The sequence below is a fragment of the Rosa chinensis genome, chromosome 1 (genome assembly GCF_002994745.2).
Source record: "Rosa chinensis cultivar Old Blush chromosome 1, RchiOBHm-V2, whole genome shotgun sequence".
In the NCBI taxonomy this organism is placed as follows: Eukaryota; Viridiplantae; Streptophyta; class Magnoliopsida; order Rosales; family Rosaceae; genus Rosa; species Rosa chinensis.
The window spans coordinates 41,865,464-41,885,709 of NC_037088.1; the positions used below are offsets into that span (position 1 = coordinate 41,865,464).

General features: G+C 38.9%; 1 protein-coding gene and 1 long non-coding RNA gene across 2 annotated transcripts; both read left to right on the forward strand.

Moving 5' to 3' along the window:
- Window positions 1–144: 144 nt before the first annotated feature.
- LOC112177879 (cyclin-U2-1) lies at window positions 145–1,218 on the forward strand. The gene is made up of 2 exons (XM_024316120.2): window positions 145–724; window positions 838–1,218. The coding sequence occupies exons 1-2, from the start codon at window positions 309–311 to the stop codon at window positions 1,103–1,105; spliced, it is 684 nt and encodes a 227-aa protein (XP_024171888.1). The 5' UTR covers window positions 145–308; the 3' UTR covers window positions 1,106–1,218.
- A 15,361-nt stretch (window positions 1,219–16,579) lies between these two features.
- LOC112187689 lies at window positions 16,580–18,987 on the forward strand. Its single transcript, XR_002931164.2, has 5 exons — window positions 16,580–16,822; window positions 16,943–16,974; window positions 17,045–17,095; window positions 17,910–17,981; window positions 18,671–18,987. It is a non-coding gene; the product is annotated as an uncharacterized LOC112187689 (long non-coding RNA).
- Window positions 18,988–20,246: the final 1,259 nt, after the last annotated feature.

Below are 20,246 nucleotides of genomic sequence, written 5' to 3' on the forward strand. Positions count from 1 at the left end.
GAGCTTTGTATTTCTTTTATTTTGTGTTATATAGAATTTGAATGCTGAGCTGTATTATTGTACTTTTCCTTTACAAGGAGGAGGCACATATCTTGTAATTTGATTTCATATTTAGCTTCCACCCACCTTCCAAATGTCTGAAAACCAATGTCATTTGACTCGTTTCCCCTCTTTTTCTATTCACTGACACTAACCAAGTCTCTCACTTCCTCTCTGTATATATGCCCTCTCTAGCCAAAACCTCTTTCACCACAACCCCAAGAGAATAAGCCTTTATCTCTTTCACAGATATACACAGAAAGCCAAAAATGGTTTCCTCAACATCCCTTGTAATCTCTCCAAGAAAGTTCAGATCAGATTTGTACTCCTATCCATACCAAGCAGATTCAAACACCCCCTTGGTGGTTAATGTTCTTGCTTCTCTTATTGAGAGAAACATGGCCAGGAACCAAAGGATTTCAAAGAACTGCAGCCCTTGGTACTTGTCCAAAGACATGAAGAAGACTCGGATTTTCGAGTGCCACGAGACTCCGGACATGACGATTCAGTCCTATTTGGAGAGAATTTTCAGGTACACAAGAGCCGGGCCGTCTGTTTATGTGGTCGCTTATGTATATATCGATCGGTTTTGCCAGAACAATCCTGGTTTTCGAATCAATGTCACAAATGTGCACAGGTTACTCATCACAACTATAATGGTGGCTTCGAAATATGTAGAAGACATGTAAGTTCCTCCCTTTATATTTCTCAGTTTCTTTCTGTTCGTTTTTTTGTTTTTTTTTTGTTTAATCTGTTTGTCTCTGAAATCCTAATGTGAAGTCCTTCTTTCTTGAACAGGAATTACAGAAATTCTTACTTTGCAAGAGTCGGGGGATTAACAACAAACGAGCTGAACAAGTTGGAGCTTGAGTTTTTGTTCTTGATGGGATTCAAGTTACATGTGAATGTGAGTGTGTTTGAGAGCTACTGTTGTCATTTAGAAAGAGAAGTCAGTATTGGAGGAGGCTACCAAATTGAGAGCACATTGAGATGTGCAGAAGAAATCAAAACAAGGCAAGATGAAGATAGAAGATATAACCAGTGTGCTGCAGGTGTTTTGTTGTAGATCAAATCATGTCCTTTTCTCTCTTTTTTTATTTATTTTTTGGTTGGATTTTAGCCTAGTAATTTAATTGTACAGGTCGATGTAAATTTGTGTAAATGTATAAAGTTGTTGCATCGAAGAAGTAAGAAATATACATATCCAGATTGGCATAATCTGTTACATACTTCCAGTTATTTCATTTATGCAGCAAAGAACATTTTTTTCTTTCGATAGGTATGCAAAAACATTAATAATTTGTAGAGGGTGACTATTATTAGAAATGGGCTCCATCTTCACTAGTGTACATTAACAAGGATTGATTATTGGGAAAAATGCACGAACAGTGTCGGGAGACTCTGAGAACTGTCAAAATGATACCTGAACTTTCAAACGTATCAATGTGATACCTGGACTTATATTTTCTTGTCAACGTAGTACCTACATCAACTTTCCGTTACGGCTCCGTCAGTTCGAGTCACGTATGATGCATGTGAGGCCGAAAATGAGGGCAAAAAAGACTTTTCCACTCCATCAAATCCTAAAGGGAAAAATGCACGAACAGTGTCTAGAGACTCTGAGGACTGTCAAAATGATACCTGAACTTTCAAACGTATCAATGTTGTTGGAGAGGAAAGATCCCACATTGGAAAAGTGACAAATAAAATATAACTTATAAGTGGGTGGATCTCACCCAATTGTACCGAGGCCTTTTGTGATTAAAATCCAACACCTAACGGGTGGTTAAGTTGGGACAGTATCGGTACAATGGTGGGCCACGGGCCACGCTTGTCGCTGTTTAACATGGTATCAAAGCGGGTCCCAAATTGGGGTTCCCTGTATTGCCATTGAAATTACCAAGTGTCCAATGAATGTGGGCCTTGGATTGTATTGACCAAGTCTCTGATATGAGGCTTGTGTCCCAATTTCCAATATGGGAATTGGATGAATGAATTTCACGTGCAGACCTAGAGCTAGGTTGCACGTGAGGGGGCGTGTTGGAGAGGAAAGATCCCACATTGGAAAAGTGACAAATAAAATATAACTTATAAGTGGGTGGATCTCACCCAATTGTACCGAGGCCTTTTGTGATTAAAATCCAACACCTAACGGGTGGTTAAGTTGGGACAGTATCGGTACAATGGTGGGCCACGGGCCACGCTTGTCGCTGTTTAACAAATGTGATACCTAGACTTATATTTTCTTGTCAACGTAGTACCTACATCAACTTTCCGTCACGACTCCGTTAGTTCGAGTCACGTCTGATGCATGTGAGGCCGAAAATGAGGGCAAAAACGACTTTTTCACTCCATCAAATCCTAAATGAATAAATTTAAAATTGAAAATAAAAACATAATAATTTACTATATTGAAAAAAAAAGATGATTAATTTTTTTGTTTTTTCTATTAACCAAGATCAATCCAATATATTCTCAAAAAAAAAAAAAAAAATCCCAATCCGATAAGTATGAACCTAACATTTCTTCATGTTCATCTTCTCAAACCCAGCAAAAAGGCAAAAAAAAAAACAAAAAATATCTCAATTGTTCATATTGTTGAACCCATTTTTGTTCATCTTTTTAAACCCGACAAACCCATTTTGAAAGAGAAATGAAAGATCTGGGAACTCCAAGAACAAAAAAGAATGAGAAATAATTTTTTTTAGCAAAGCTTCTCCCTTGTTTGATTCACTTCTAAAACACAAAACCAAGTCCAACTTGTTTCTACAAAATCATTCAACCCTATTCAACTCCTAAGTCTGCCTTAATTGGTGGCAATACCAGCAGCTGCGGTGAGGACCACGAGGTCCGCGCCCCGAAGAAGCGGGCCGAGCATTGGATCTAGGAGAAGACCCGCTACCTTATCAGCTTCCGCCGCGAGGTCGATGGCCTCTTCAATAGCTCCGAGTCCAACAGAGAAAGCACAAAGACTTGGATTGCAAAATAACCAAAACATTCACAGATGTATCAGATCGAATTAACACAAAATTTCATTCCTCCTTTGAAATCGCCTCAACAAAATCAATGCAAACCTGTTGTGAAATGGGCAATGAAGAAGAAGAACCAAGAAGATGTTGCAGAAACCCTGAATTTCATTTTTGTCACCACCCACACCCATACCTCCACCAAAACTCAAACTCAAAATCCATTAATATCAAGTTATTAACTACAACAAAAACACCAGCAAGTAATGATATGGATGATCTCTCCGCCCTCTTCCTTCCTCAATCTCAAGTCCCGCTTTGAGTACCGTCGAAGTTTCCAGAGAACCCAATCCAAATCCAAATCCAAATCCCAATCCCAATCCCAATCCCAATCCCAATCCCAATCTCAATCTCAATTTCAATTTCAATTTCGTCCTCCAAAATGAAGGACATAGTCTTCTTGAAGCCTCGCTTGTCAAAGATCTGAATCGGCGATGAAGTGCACCGCCGATCCTTTCATCGAGGTCAACAGCGTCAGCGCTGTGTGCCAAAAATCGAGGAATACTGAGGTGTTGTTGCGGGAGGAATTGGCGAGGACAACCATTCTTTTTAGAGAGTGGTTGATCGAGGGGAGAGGAAGAAGACGAGAGGTGGAGGGGTGAAAAAATTAAAGGTAAATCAGTCTTTTTACCAAAAAAAAAAATATTTAAAATGTTTTTACCAAAAAAGATATTTAAAATTTCAGTTATAGGGCAAATCAGTCTTTTTACCTTCATTTTGTACCTCACGTGCCTCACACAGTTACACGTGGTAAATTTAACGGTGCCGTGACGGAAATTTGATGTAGGTACTACGTTGACAAGAAAATATAAGTGCAGGTATCACATTGATACGTTTGAAAGTTCAGGTATCATTTTGACAGTTCGAAGAGTCTCCAGACACTGTTCGTGTATTTTAAATGTCAGTTATAGGGCAAATCAGTCTTTTTACCTCCATTTTGTATGTCACGTGCCTCACACGTGGTAAATTTAATGGTGCCGTGACGGAAAGTTGATGTAGGTACTACATTGACAAGAAAATATAAGTCCAGGTATCACATTGATACGTTTGAAAGTTTAGGTATCATTTTGACAGTCCTCAGAGTCTCCAGACACTGTTCGTGCATTTTTCCCTTGATTATTTGCCTCATCAACCTTGACACCATCAAGGGGAATTGGTAATTTGTAATTACATCTCAAGTCAAATTGAAGGCTCTTGTCAACCTTGAGTTTGATGCGACCTCTGAAAATCTTCTAAAGAAACCCTGAAGTTAATAAATTTTCCGGAAAACAATGTGCATGTGCCCATTACACTCATTTACTATATTGGGGTAGACCACCAACCCAGAAAGATGATTCTCAAATTGTTTTTTTTGGCTTCAATGTCAAATATCTTCCATTTTGAAACCCTGAGCCATAACGATGCACTTGCCTAATTTTTGTTTTAGATAACAGGAACAAAATCATGGGAAAGTTGGAATAAGCCAAGAATAAATCAGTACAAGTTCTAAATGTCAAGAGATATGCGAATCGGTCTGCCTAACTAGCTACCCTATGTCGACATTTCTCTCTACTAGGGTTTTCTCCCTAGCCGAGAATCTGATCGAGAATTATGTTGCGATGGTGGAGGAGGGAGAGGCAGCTACTCCTTCATGGTTGGTTGAGGCCATGACGAGCTTGATGGGGGGCGGAGAGATTATCGAAGTCCCTTTCTTCTATCTATGTGGCCGGCTGTTGCTGGAGAGGCCTGCAAGGCTTCTGGTGGTATCTGCGGCGATCTATGGTGTGAGGAGATTGCAGGATCTGATCTGTGAAGGGGAGGGGGAAGTCTCCCAGTCCCAGGAGCAGGAGACAACGATCTTTTCTCTTCATGGAGGATTGTGGGTCGATAAGAATCTAGAGGCGTCGGAGTTAGAGCCGGGCATTGCTGGGATCGAACTGGTATTGGTGGCGGCCTTGCCTCTGTGGGCGGCATTTGTGCGCTCGGGGTTGAGTTCATCGGCGTTGTCAAGGTTGGCGGCGGCGGCTGGAGATGGTCCGTCGATGGCGAAGAAGGGTGGGTCCTGGTTTATGATGGATTCGCCGGCGGGGCTGCCGGATGCTGGGCTTAGCAGGGTGATGGTTGGAGCAGCGGCGAGGATTACAGCAGGGGCTGCGCTACTGTCTCCGTGTATCTCGGCGGGAAACTCTCTTCTGAGAAACCCTAATGGGTCAGAGGATAGTGGGTCTGGGATGGAGTTGGATCAAGTTGAGGGGTTTGTGGGGCAAGTTGCAGCTGATGCTGGGGTGGAGACTGGGCTAGAAGGGCCTGCATTTGGGGTGTTCGCCTCTCATGATATTGATTAGGTGTTTTGGCGAGGGTGTTCAGCCTGTGTGAGTGTGATCAAGTTTCTATGAGCCTTTCTATGACGTTTCTAGTTTCTTGCTTGTACCACAATTGCATGATTGGCAAGTGAGGGTTAGTTGAATGATTTTTTTCGGTAGGAGGCGAAGCTTTGTCATGCTTGGATAGGCTTGCTTAATTGTAAGTTTCCCAATGATGTTAATTAGTTTGGTTTAGCTTGGATAGGTTTTACCGGATTTTCTTGCCGGAATTCTTATGTAAGTTTTGTAAGCTATGACCATTTGGCTGTTGGTTATTGAATAACAATCAACTTCTATTAAAAAAAAAAAGTTCTAAATGTCAAATTAACTTGATTACAAACTGTGATTTATGCCTCATACTTACAATTGCGAAAAGTCTCTGTACTTAATTGACAAAAATTATCAGTTTGCATCATCTCCATCAAATTTAACATTTTTTGAACCAAAATTCTTTTGATGTAGTAATTGTGCATTTTGGGGTGGAAATTTTGTACTAGCTAGGTGTAAAAAGTAAAGTATAAATAGGTTCTCTACTATATAAAGTTATATTTTGAAGTGCAGATTTGAATTCAAACCGTTAAAATAGTAATAGATAATATATATCGTAAGACAAATAAATGAGTAGTTGCTGACATTCTGCTCGTCATCCGGACACGAATTTTTCTAGTAGTCATTGATTAAAGTAATGGATTTGTTAATTAAGTAGTTCCAAGACATATACAACAGCTCCGGATCCCTACAAAGTATCTTTCTCTAGCAAACCCTTTTACTTCCTCTGGATGTTGTTATCATGTATAGGAGTTCTAAAGTACTTACTGCCCTAGCTAGTCATACAAGTAGACATGGAAATTAACAGGGTCTAGAGTGGATCGATCTAAATCCGAATTCGTTTAATAACAACAAAATTCAATCCGATCCGATCCGTTAACCAAGCGGATCATTAAAATCTCAATCCAAATCCGTATCCGGCGCATTAATTGATACTCGATCTACTAATATGATCCGTTAATGAATATTCTTAAATTTTAAACACTAATTTAAATATTTTATTGTGATACTTCATAAAACTTCAATAAAACATTGAAACATATCACCGAATATTCAATTAAATAACCAAAATACTTTTTAGAATACCACACTAAGGTAAGAAAAACATTGTATTCATAAAAAATAAAAAAAATAAAAAAATTATAAAAACGAAGCAGATCATTAACGGATCGGATCAACCTAAATCCGTATTTGATTTATTAAATAAATAGATTAACGGATCTGGACCATTACCAAATTAACGGATCAAATTTTCAATTCAACATGTCCAATAATCACCGATCTTGACTGAATCCGGATTAAAATCTAATCTATTTACAAGTCTACATTATAGCTTGCACAAATATTAATAGATAATATTGACTCCATAACTTAACACGGAAAGCACACACAACTATTACTCTTTATAAATACTGCTCAAAAAGGAAAAGAAAGGAAAAACAACATAATTTCTCTTGGTAGGTTTGGAGGCATGATCGATCCACTTTCTAATTGAATACCATATATAAAAACTTAAAGAAGCGAAATATGGTTGGTACTAATTAAAAGGACCATTCCTGTCTCAAAACTTTGTTGACGTACGGCGACGTTTAGGATAGAAAAGAATAGAGATCGATGTTGGCTGGTGAGTGCTACAAAAATCTGAGGGTAGTCATGGACTCATGGTGTTGATCCTTTTATATATTCCCTTTCCCAGAAGCTGATCGAACTCATACTATATAAAATTAAGTCCAGCTAGCTAGTTTGATGACATCGAAACCCTAATAATATATAATGAAGGATAAGAGGAAAGAAGGAAGAAGCTTACATAAGCTGGTTGTTACATAAATTATGGGTCAGAATTGGTGGGATTCTGTTTATAATTTGGCAGCTGCATCATTCTTTGCCACCACTTTTGTGAAATGTGAATAAAGACTCACTACAGTTTTCTTTTAAAAATACACACTTTAAAATCCTCGCTACATTTAATTTATCCTAATTTAACAAAGACTGTCCCCCCTGTACTCATCTAATTTTACATTTACAAGGCTTACTAATCCATAGTGACTTGCAATAATCTATTTTTCTTTCTAAGAGATGCAAGTTTAATAGAAATTCGACTTCGGAAAAGAAAAATGTAAGTCATCTTCTGTTAAGATTGAAGAGGAAAGAGAATTGTAATGGTGCATTTAAATACAATGAAATGAACAACCTTCTATTCTTTAGTATTGATTCCTAATTCATCGTCTCACTTGATTTAGTAGTTTCTAACTTTCTTGGATCTTTGCCGGTACTTCTGCTTTGACATTAATTAGGTTCCTTAAGATCAAATTTATATAGTGACATGAGAAAACCAGTTGTCTAAGCTATTAAACAGTAATTTTAAATATGATATTGTTATAGATCCACCTCCCCGAGAATAGAAAAAAGTAATACACACCCTATTGTGGTTGCTTTGTCTTATTGTGTAGCCTGTTGTAATTTGAAACTGCCCAGTCACAGCTTAGTAGTTGGATATTGTTTATAGATCCACTCTAGAATATGTAAAACCTCGGAAGTTCTTGGAGATGTGAGAGTGCATGAGAGTTTCTTTATCCCCAGCTTTGTCACTTATGAGGGAGCTTTACTTTGGTTTATATAATCATCTTGGTACCAAACCGAATCATTAGTTCATGTCACTAGCTAATTAAATTAATAATTTCTAATTCCTATTTGTCTGTGATGTTTTCTGTACTTTTGAAAAGCATGGTCCTAGAATTTCAAAGAAAAGTCGATTCATTCTTAAATCACGAAAGGTAAAAAGAGCAGCTAAAGGTCATGTAAAAAGTGTTGTTATATTGTTCCCATAGTGCAGTTACTTATACAGAACTCGCAAATCTGTCTTAGAACGTATTATTTTTACTGGATGCTCTATTAATCTATTTAGTTTATATACCAATCTGTTGGATCAAAACTTGATGTAAGATTTATGAATACAATCCTATATATAGGGTACATATGTGTCCGGGTTTGTGGGATGCATATTAAATCATATACAAACTTTGGGTAAAGATGTGGGAATCTCTTCTAGTTTGTTGATTTTAAATTTAATGATGAGGCCAGCGCAATGCCTGGAAGGTATAAGATTAGGGAGACGCATGTATGGGATAGGATTATGTTCATATAGACATATTGTGTTCGGTTGAACAGACAAGTAATCAGATCTTAATTTAGTCTATGTCCCCAAGTCCATTAGCACTTACCTACTAGAACTACTTTAATTTAATTTAGTTTTTCTTTTGTTTTCTTTTTTCTCTCGAAATGACTAAATATGACCAGTAACATAGAAAAAAATCATCTTGCATTGTAATACTAACTCAAGTTTAGGTTCCAATGATATAAAGAAAACTGCTTCACCTATATTTCAATTTATTCGATAATCTTAATATGTTGTTAATTAAGTGTCACTTAACCTTCCCAAACGCTCAAGCTAGTTTTTGGTGGGTGCACAGGTGTGATGTGAAGAAGTCACACTAAAGTTGTGTAGTTTCTAGGGGTGTGCAAAATACGGTACAAGCCGGTCAAACCGATCGATAAAAATATAGTTTGCTTAAGATTTCTTTAACTTAAAAAATTGAAAAATCGGTTCAATTCCGAACCAAATCATTTATGAACTGGATAGGTTTGGTTTCTCTTGTACATGAAACGTAGAATCCGAACCAACTTATATGTTTGAAAATATAATAGAAATTTTTTTTAAATGTATATATTATTTTAGGGAATTGAAATTGGAAGAGAATAAGTTGTGTCTTTCATTGATAACAGAGGCATCTTTATACAGAGTATTACACACATAGAATCAGAGTCTTACAAGGAAACATAATTGTACAATGATTTGGATATCTACGAAGATATTTGTAAGACAAACCCTATTACAACTCAAACAAGTAACTAGAGTTTGGGCCAGAAATATAATTCAGATATACTTGAACACTCCCCCTTGTGTCGCCCAAACGCGGTGCTCCTCTATTTGCCTAGTCAAAAATCTTGCCGAGTAACAAAAACTTTGTGCGACAAAAATAACCTCGATCGAAGGAGAAAAAGAGTACAACACACCTTTCACGTTTCGAGACCAAAGATATAGACATCTCCCCCTGATAGACCTGCATCTCCCCCTAATGACTACGATCATGGGAGTTCGGATAACTTCCGTAAACCGATGCTTGCAACATGTTTCTCGAAACAAATTTGCCACATTGTCCTCAGATCGAAGTTGGTTCACTTTGATCTTGAGGAACTTCTGTTATTGCTGATTGTAGAAGAATTTAGGCTATATGTGCTTAGTGTTGTCGCCTTTGATGTAGTCTTGTTTCATTTGTTCGATACAAGCAGCATTATCCTCATAAATGCTTGTAAGCTCATCTGTGGTAGACTTCAAACCACAATTCTTTCGAACATGCGTAATTATGGATCTAAGCCATATACATTCACAAACCGCTTCTTGAAGAGCAATAATCTCTGCATGGTTCGAAGAAGTAGCGACTAAGGTCTGTTTTGTAGACATCTAAGATATTGCGGTCTTATCCATGGTGAACACATAACCAGTTTGGGAACGACCTTTGTGTGGATTAGAGAGGTACCTAGCATCAGCAAAACCTTCCAAAACACTATTGTCGTTTTGGGATGGGGAGAGGGAATGCAGACCACTGTTGGTGGCATCCTTGACATTCGATGGATCCGAATCCATCATTTCTTTATAGGGATAGAACAAACCTATATCAATCGTATCACTTAGGTATTGAAAGATATTTTTAACACCAGTCCAATGACGTCGTGTTGGCGCAGAGCTATACCCTGCTAACAAGTTCACAGCAAGTGAGATGTCTAATCTTGTGCATTAAGCTAAGTACAATAATGCACCTACTGCACTTAAGTAGGGCACTTCTGCCTCTAGCAGTCTTAGTCATCATCCTTTGGACAGAATGGAACATTCTTTGGATCAAGACTGCGGACAACCATTGAGGTGCTTGAAGGCTTAACTTTGTCAGTATTGAAAAGCCTAAGCATCTTTTGGGTATAAGCTGATTGATGAATCAGGATACCATCTTTACGGTGCTCAAGTTCCAAATTGAGACAAAACTGTGTTCTCCCAAGGTCTTTCATCTCAAACTCAGATTTTAAGTGCTCAACAATTTCCTTTAACTCTTTAAGGGTGTCAATTATGTTCATGTCATCAACATAAACCACTACTATAGTGAATCCGGAACTTATTCTCTTTATGAAAACACATGGACATAGTTCATTGTTAACATATCCCTTCCCAATCAAGTATTTACTTAGAGGGTTGTACCACATCCGTCCGAATTGCTTCAATCCATATAGTAAGCGTTTCAGCCTTATTGCAAATGATCTCCGTGGTTTAGAACCACTTGACTTGGGTATTTGAAGTCCATCTGGGACCTTCATGTATACCTTTGTATCTAGATCCCTATATAGATACGCAGTAACCACATCCATGAGCTGCATGTTCATATTTTCAGAAAACTACCAAACTAACAAGGTAGTGAAACATAATAACGTCCATTACGGGAGAATATGTCTTATTATAATCGATTCCAGGGCGTTGTGAGAAGCCTTGTGCCACAAGGGGAGCTTTGTATTTTACAATCTCCTTTCTCTCATTATGCTTTCTAACGAATACCCATTTATGACCAACTAGCTTGGTGTTAGGCGGTATTGGCACAACTGGCCCAAATACATTTCTTTTCACTAGAGAATCAAGTTCTGCCGGGAGCGCATCTTTGCATTTTGGCCAATCAGTTCTATGCTGACACTCATCAACCGAGCATGGTTCAATGTCATCGGTCTCAATAATCTCATGTGCTACAGAACAAGTGAATACATTATCGATGATGATGACGTTTTTTTTCCCACGACCCATGCAATTCACAGAGATCTCTACGTTCTCAAGGATATGTTTTAACGTTGAGGCGTCCCCCAACGATGTCTCTTGGACATAACCATAATTTGGAACATTCTCATGCAATGGATTTTGAGGATTGATGATCAAAGGATTTGTTTGTGCCTCATTTGCTCTCTTTCTAGGGCGAGTATCCTGCAAACCAATTGGTCTACCGTGCTTTCTTGAGGGACCTACTGCCATAGACGCAACATCACTACTAGTCTGGGCAGTGGAGTCATGTTCTGGTACCTCAGGAATGACGTTACGTCCAGTATTTGGGATGTGTCAATCCTTGCAGGTACATTTGCAGCAGGTATATGTGATCTCGTCACTTTGACAATATCAGAAAATGCATCAGGTAGAGTATCTGCTACACTTTGAAGCTCGATAATTCTTCGCACTTTAAGTTCTGACTGTGCAGTAAGGGGATCAAGATGAGACATAGTGGGGACATACCATGACAATTCCTATCGATCCTGCTGGACATTGGTGTTCTTGTCTCTCCTAACGATGGGAAGACTATCTCATCAAAATGACAATTCGCAAATCTAGCGGTAAAGAGATTGTCTGTCAAAGGTTCCAAGAAGCGGACGATAGTTGGAGCTTCATATCCAACATATATGCTCATTCATCTTAGTGGACCCATGTTAATATGCTATGGAAACATAATAGGCACATAAATGGCACACCCAAAGATGCGTAACTGAGAGATATCAGGCTCGTACCCAGTTACAAGTTGTAACGCAGAATAAGGTTAGGGGCAGTAGGTCGTAGACGAATTAGCGTAGCTGCATGCAGTATTGCATATTCCCAAGAAAAAATAGGGAGATTGGTGCGCATAACCAATATCCGAACTATCATTTTTAGGAGCTTAATTGCGGCTTCCGCAAGACTATTATGGGTGTGTACATAAGGAACTGGATGCTGAACATCAATCCTCAGTGACATGCAATAGTCATTGAACATTTTTAATGTAAACTCCCTTGCATTATCGAGTCAAATCAACTTAATAGGGTAGTCCGGGTAGTGAGCTCGTAGACAGATAATCTGGGACAAGAGTTTAGCATATGCAGTATTTCTAGTGGGCAACAATGCAACATGTTACCAGCGTGTCGACGCATCAACCAACACCATAAAGTATTTGAAAGGTCCGCAAGGTGGTTGAATTGGTCCACAAATATCCTCTTGGATTCTCTGCAGAAAAGGAATGAGTATTTTTGGATCCTTTGTGTATGACGGTCTCGGTCCTAATTTCCTTGAGAAACAGGCTTTGCAAAATGAGCGAGGGGATTGAGAAGCAACCAATGAGGATTTTAGTTGGGCTTGAGCATCTGAAGCCCTATTAGAAGCAAAATTGGTGACTACATCACCTACCATGGCGTCATGATCATGGGAAATGTCATCCATGACGTCATGTCCATAGGAGATGCCAACCATGGTGTCATTAGAGTGGACAAGGGCTGCCCTAGGCCAGCGGTGGACTGTGGCGGCGGTCACACTTAGTCCAGATATCAATTTTTGATTCTTGCTTCGTTTTGCTCGAAAGAATGGATGTCCGTGTGAAGTCTTTAGTGTACGGATCATCATATCACTACCAGGATGTCCTAGTCAGTCATGTCAAAGCCAATATGTGTCAAAATCTAAGAGATCTTCTCTTATCACATTATTGGATTCAATAGGTCAAATTGTAGTGACATAAGTTCCACTAGATTGACACATAAGCTTCTCTAAGATGCGCTTCCGTCCGTAATCATTAGAGGTAATGCAAATGAACTTTTTTCATTTTCTGTATGCGTTTCTGCATGGAATCTGTTGGCTCTGATATCTTTAAAGCTCAATAAGGTTCGATTTACCTTAGGACTGTAGAGAGCTTCTGCAACAGCAATCAAGGTGCCATTTGGCAAGAGGAAATTGGCCATTCCATGTCCTTGAAGCAATCCTAATGGCCCAGCCATCGTAGTTACAGAGTAATATGTAGGCAACATCTCCAAGAATAATTGCCTATGTCGGAGAATGGTGTACGTAGTCGCATTATCCACAAGACCTTTTAATTCTCCAGAACCCATTCCTAAAAGAAAAAGCTCAGAATTAAAATAGAGTCATAATAAAAAGAACTCAAAATTTTATTCATAAGCCAACGGAATTACATTATTGTCTCTTTAACCAAAGAAAATCTAATCCAAGTACTAGCTAATGTAAAACAATGGTAATCGTTTAACTTCTTTCCGTAACTCCAAAATAAATGTGACTAGGTGAGTAGAGAGATGTTGGTGGAGCAAGGCTCGCTTAAGTACCACTAATCTCAAAACCTTCCTAGACATCACACTTACTTTGGATGAGCCTAGTTAAAGAGAAACTAAACCATTGGCATTTACTACAAAAATTATATGGCAAGTGCCTATTACATCTCTTGGAAAAAATTAAAAGACTTAAACAAAATAGCCAGTCTCTTGATCTTGGCCTTTGAAGTCTTCTACCTCAGATCAAGATCGCTATTGTGATCTTCTTGCTCCATGTAATTTGCTTCTCTTGCTTCACGATACATTCTATAAATGTTTGCAACATTCTGGGATGCATTACAAGCTTTTGCCCAATGTACGGTCGTTCCACATCGAAGACAAGCATCGTTATGGTCTGGCTCCCTTGATCGAGGAGCCTTTGGGCCGAGTTTTGAACAGCTATTGTTCTTGGTGGCATCACCACCATATATAGTTGGAGGCTCTGCCTCCCTCTTTCTTCACACGTTGACCTCCACGGTTCGTGCTCGTCTATCTTTGCAGTTAACTTCCTCTTTGGGGTGAGAATATAGACCAGAACGTCCATAATTATCCCTAGCTTTAGGGTTTCGCTCCTTGCGCCCTTATTAGGGACACAACTATAATTTGACTCCTGAATAAACTTGGTTCCAAGGGGTCTAGAATTATAGTTCTTCACAAGAATGTTGTCGTGCTTCTCAGCTACATTCATGGCTCCAATTAGCTCATAAAACCTTGTGATGCGTTTTGCATTGACATTTCTCTGATAGTTCTTGGCAACCATCATTGTAGAGATGGGGAAGGTAGAGAGAGTCCTCTTGATCATCATTGCATCCGTGATTTTCTTTCCACAGAATTTCATCAAGCACTTGATGCGATGGGCTTCCGAGTTGTAGTCAAGCACAAACTTGAAATCACAGAAACAGAGATTGTTCCATCTCACTTCTAAATCAGGAACCAGGGAGTCACAAACGTTACCAAATCGCTCTTCCAGTTGAACCCATAACTTTTTGGGATCCTTTTCATTTACGTACTCATTTTGGAGTGAGTCATTCATATGGCGTGTCATGAGAATAATGGCTTTTGCCTTCTTTCCTCCATATTAGCTCTATTTACTTCCAAAGCAGCAGCTTCTCTAGGAGTAGGCACGTTATGACTGGGCTCAAAAATTGTATCCAGGATTCCTTGAGCCTTAAGATGCTGGCAGACATCACGAACCCACTTGTGATAACCAGAGCCTGTTGTCTCCAGCGGAGCAAGGTCCAACTTGTTCAGTTTACTCATCTTGAAAAACAACAAGAAAGAGGGTTAGTTAAGGAGAGAAAAAAGGCTACCACGAAAATAATAAAAAATTCTGAGTGTAGTCGCTCCCAATTGGGAGTTCCTGAGCGTAGTCTCTCCCAATAAATTAGGAATTTATGATCGTTGTCGCTCCCAAAAAATTCGATTCCAAGAGGTATTGGATTAGATCGAAATAATGACCTGTTGGTGGTCGATCGTATCTTCTCAACAAACTCTAAGTTTTGAGGTCTCAACAAGCTCCAAACTTGGAGATAGCACAAACCCCCATAGTTCTGCTTAGGTCTCCCCTATGAAGAAGAAAGGGGGTAGAATAAGGGAGGTTGCAAGTCTCCGAGAAAAAAAAAAAAGAATTGAAAGTACTGAAAGCGAGAACATTTAATAAAAATTACCTTGAAATGGGTCGTCAAAAAAGTTGGTTGGAATTTGGTTGCCGGAGGTGGCTGGAAATAGGTCTAGTCGCCAGTGGCCGGAGGTGGTTGAGTCATGGCTGATAGCGAGGCTAACCGCGCAGGCAGGGGCTGCGTGGGTTCTACTGATGTGGTGAGTGCAGAGGGGCCTAGGGTGTTACAGGGGTGCATGAAGGGCTCTTGTTGGCGAGGCTAACTTGTCGCTGGTGAGTCTAACTGATGCGTTGGGGCGCAGGGGCTTCTGCGAGGCTATTGCGAGGCGAGGCTAACCCTAGGCACAGGGGTGCGCAGGGGCTAGGGCAAGCGAGGCTAACTGATACAGGGGAGTGTGAGGACTATCGATAGCGAGGCTAACCTGTAGGCACAGGGGTGCGCGGCAGGCGAGGCTAGCGGAGGCGGAGGGGTAGCAAGGCTAACAAGGGCATGGCGAGGCTAAAAGAAAGCACAGGGATGCGCAAGCGAGGCGAGCGCGGCGAGGCTAACGGAGCCTGTTTAGAAACTTCAGGTAGCCGGTTTGGGGGTTTTCCGGCCAGTTCTGGTGGTTTCGCTGCCAGTTCTGGAATCCTAGGGTTGAGAGCTTTGTGGTGTGCGGCGGGGGTGGCTAGGGTTTGAAGGCTACGATTTTAGGGTTTCAGAGTTAGGGCTTCGTGCTGATAACGTGTTTTAGGGAATCGAAATTGGGAGAGAATAAGTTGTGTCTTTCATTGATAACAGGGGCTTCTTTATATAGAGGATTACAAGCATAGAATCAGAGTCTTAAAAGGAAACATAATCGTATAATGATTTGGATATCTACTGTAGACCCTCGTACTTTTTCTTATTTATTTCATTTGTCGTATAACGTATGAAACTACGTATTCATAAGGTACACAAGTATTTGCTTAAGACTTTGAGGCCATTATAAAAGGATTAAGAATTTAGAGAAAATCCAATTTGGGTCTAAAAAATAATTTTTAAAGTATCGAGGCTTAGGTGAAGCCCGGAAAATTTTTCCGAAATGATTCAGTGAAGTGTCGGAGAAATAAGGATGTTTAAAGATGTATTTTCGAAGTGGGCTTTAGGGAAATTAAAAGGAGAGTTGGAAGTTAAGTTAGATATTTGTGCATTGGGAAAAGTAGGCTGGGATTGTGGTGAGAGATCAGATTAAGGCCCAAAGCCCATAAGGAAGATTAATTTAGTCTTTTCTCATTATGAGTATATAAAGGAACAAAACCACACCCAAACCAAACCCTAGCCTCATTTTCCTTCAGCTCTCTCTCTCTCTCTACCCGAGACCTTCTCTCTCTTCATTCTCTCCAGAAATCGTCGCCGGCCGCCGGAACCCATCCTTCACCAAAATTTCCAGATTTTCTTCTCTCCATCCCCTCTTTCCATTTCTCCAACCAAAATCATGAAATTTAGCCATTTAATCCTCCAAACACCCTAGAACCGGAAGCTAAAATTGGGGGTTTTCGTGATTTCTTCATCCCAAGTTCAAATCAAGGTAATCTTCATCCTAATCTAGCCTCTATTCATCCAATCTACACCTATTTCTTCCTAAATCCAAGTTTTTGATTTTGATTTGTGATTTTGTTTGCATGAACCCAATTTTCCCTAAACCAAGAGGCTAGGCTACAGGTTTGGCAAGGATTTGTGGTAAGGATCTATCCATGCAACCTTATTTTCTAGTTTTTGGTTGTGATATTGATGTTGGACGGATTTGTAGGTGAAGAAGGCCAAGGAGAAGGATTAGGCCGTGAGTTTTGAAGAAGAAAGGGTAAGGAATGGGTTTTGGACAAACCCTAGAATTTTTAGAATTTATTTGGTTGATTTTGATTTTGTTGAGCTATTGTTGTTGTTGGAAAAATTGTGAAAAATAGAGATTTAAGGATGGTTTAATTAGTAGGATTTTATTGGTTTAGTTTTCAAAGGAATGGAAATTGGTGTTGAAGATTTTGGTGATTTTGTTGTGTAATTTTGGCCAAAAGAAAAAGAAAAGAAAGGTGTTTTATTTTGGAAGAGAAAGAAAATGAAGAAAATGGTAAAAGTTGGATTAAATGAGTTTTTACCATGGTAAAGTGGTAAAAAGGTGAAGAATGTGAAAGTAAAGGTAAATTCAGTAAAAAGGAGGTAAAAGGTAAAAGTGAAAGTGTGGAGATAAAAATCACAGTAAAAGTGAAAATGTTAAAAAGGAGAAGTAAATAGATAAAAGTAAAAGTAAAACTTTATTTATAATTATTTACTTATTTATGTTTAATAAATAAGAAATAATGGTAAATAAAGGAGTATTTAGTCAAAAGTCAGAAGTCAAAGTCAAATGTCAAAAGTCAACTCCGAGAGTTGACCAAGGTTGACCGACATCATAAAACGAGATGATCGACTTGACTTTAGTCGCTCGGGTTGGCGATAGTTTAGCGGAGCGATAAGGACGTTTTTCCTTTTTAAGAAAGAAGGTAGTTTCCCAAATTGGTAACGGTTGAAAGAAATAATTAATGGTCTCATTGAAATAAAAAGGATTTAGTGTGCGTGATTATTAAAGTTGATCATGATGTTTACCTGGATAATTACTCACAAACTAAGTAATGGTTCAGGAAACACGATTGTTATGGAAGCTTAAGCGGAAAGCATCAGAGTGTGGAATACGCCAGCATTTTCCAAGTAGGGTGAGTTGTCCCTTCCTTGTTAAAGGCTTTTCAATATATGTGGAATGCTCTAGTATAATATTATGTTGCCTACAAGTACGTTTTTGGTTGTTCATTAGTCGATGCCTCGTGATACCTGTGTTTTCAAAACTAATAATTGTTGATTGCGAAAATCGAGGCTAGACTTGCATGTTGAGATACTGTACCCTTTGTATGTTTGTGCTTGTGACATGAAAGTGAATGGGACCTAGACGCGTTGATTCTTAGGGACCCACGGTGTCGATAACCGTAAACCTCCGGAGGGGGCTGTGCTCCTATGTTTGTCAAGGAAAGGTGAGTACAAACAGTGAACCAGTCATAGGAGACTCAGAGCCAGGAAATGGATACTTTCGCTACTTGTAGTCACAAGGACTACAGAGTAGTTGGCTGGTTCTCGAAGGATGACAAACCAGGTTGGTCACCAATTTATTTTAGTTTAGCCGGCAGGTAAGTATCTTAGAGCTCCAAGTTGTGTGAAGCATGTTGCATATGATTTCCTGAAAAGAAACAACTGTGATTGTTTTTGTTTGTATTTGTTTTACTCGATTTTACAAATGCGCGCAATCTATATTCTAGTAGCTATGTTTTACCTATTAGTTTTTAAACCTAACTAAGGTTGGGTCGGCCCCTATTGGGCTAGCGAGGACGAAATGCTCACCCCTACATTTCAGGTTACAACGAGGTCATTCCGGAAGATTTGGATTAGAAATGGGTCATTGGCCGAGTCCTTGTGTTGCTGTCCCTGTCGGTTGAAGTTCTTCCCTTTTGGTATTCTATCGATTTACTCAATTTTCTTTCAATGTTGAACTCTGTGAGGTCCGCCTACCTGGGAGCGCGCCTCACCCCTTTGTATTATTGTTATAGTTGAACTCCTTTCATTTCGGTTATGATGTAAGCCCTAAAGCGTCACAGTGCACTTGCCCACTTTATTTTATATTTTTTAAGCATTTTCAGACTTGTTAATTTGAAGTTGGGTTGTTGATTTAAAGTCCTTCCTTAAAAGTTTTTCTTAGTCTCCTATTTTCTAAAATTTTGCATTTTCAAAAGGCCTTATAGTATTAAGTTGGTAGGTCTACGGTACGTCTGCTACGTATCGAGCTCCTATTGGCTTAATATTACGGCGCTGTGGTATACCCCTTCGAGTCACCACATCTACAAAGATATCTGTAAGACTAACCCCATTACTACTCAAACAAGCAACTGGAGTTTGGGCTAGACACATAATTCAGATATACTTGAACATATATATAATAAATATATATTCATTTGTCCAGTTTGTTCATAAGGAAGTTCCAAATCTCCAATTATAAGCCCAAAGACATAGAACCCTAGTATATAATTGCTACAATTCCTTTGATCGTCTCATATCACATCCCTCAATTTCTCATTCTCTAACCTTTAATAGTACTATATTAAAATAATAGTCATAGTACTGATGGCTAAGCCATCGAATAAGTGAATAACTTTGTCTAGATTTCGATTTTTGAATATTGGTTTTGAATTTTGATTATTGAATTTTAAATTTAGGTATTGTGTATTTAACAGAATTTTTATTATTGAGATTGAATATTACTATGAATTTTTTCATAAATAGCATGTTAATATTATATAGGTTAAATAAACCGCCTAACCGACTGAACTAAACCATGTTTAATTGGATTGGACTGGATTAATTTTTTTTTTTTGATGGCCGGTTGTCCAAAATACCTAAACCGCGCACTTTAGCATAGAGATGGTTTGGAGTCAAAACCAATCAAATACAATCTGTGTGCAGCCCTAGTAATTTCTCATTTTGTAGTCATGCCTACTGGTGAGGCTTAGATTCAATCAATTCTTTGTATTACTATCTAGCACTTGTGCATGTTGGCAATAACATTTGTCTAGTGTTGTTGGGTCTTGCTAACATCATGGTGTGTGAGTGGTGAATGAGTTGTATGAATTGCCAGTTGTATGGATGGCTAAACTTGATGTGTAAATTATTTCCGAAAGCCATTTCTTTTTATGAAAGCTGTGGTAAAATAAGTTGGACGAGTAAAACTTCCGATAATTGGCTTTTAATTGAGAAAAATAGGGGATTGATTTAGGATTTGAAAATGACTGTTAAATTGAGGAATTAGTTTATCTTGAGGGGAGAAAGAAATAGTGATTTCTACTGAGTACGACAAAATTTCTTTTTTTCTTTTTATCTTTTCACTTAAATTCGTTAAAAGATAAAGTCACTTTATAGTCAAGATGCAACGCACAGAT

Coding starts and splice junctions, on each gene's coding strand:
- LOC112177879 (XM_024316120.2), top strand. CDS start 309: ATGGTTTCCTCAACATCCCTTGTAATCTCTCCAAGAAAGTTCAGATCA. Junction 725..837: donor TCGAAATATGTAGAAGACAT/GTAAGTTCCTCC, acceptor TTTCTTGAACAG/GAATTACAGAAATTCTTACT.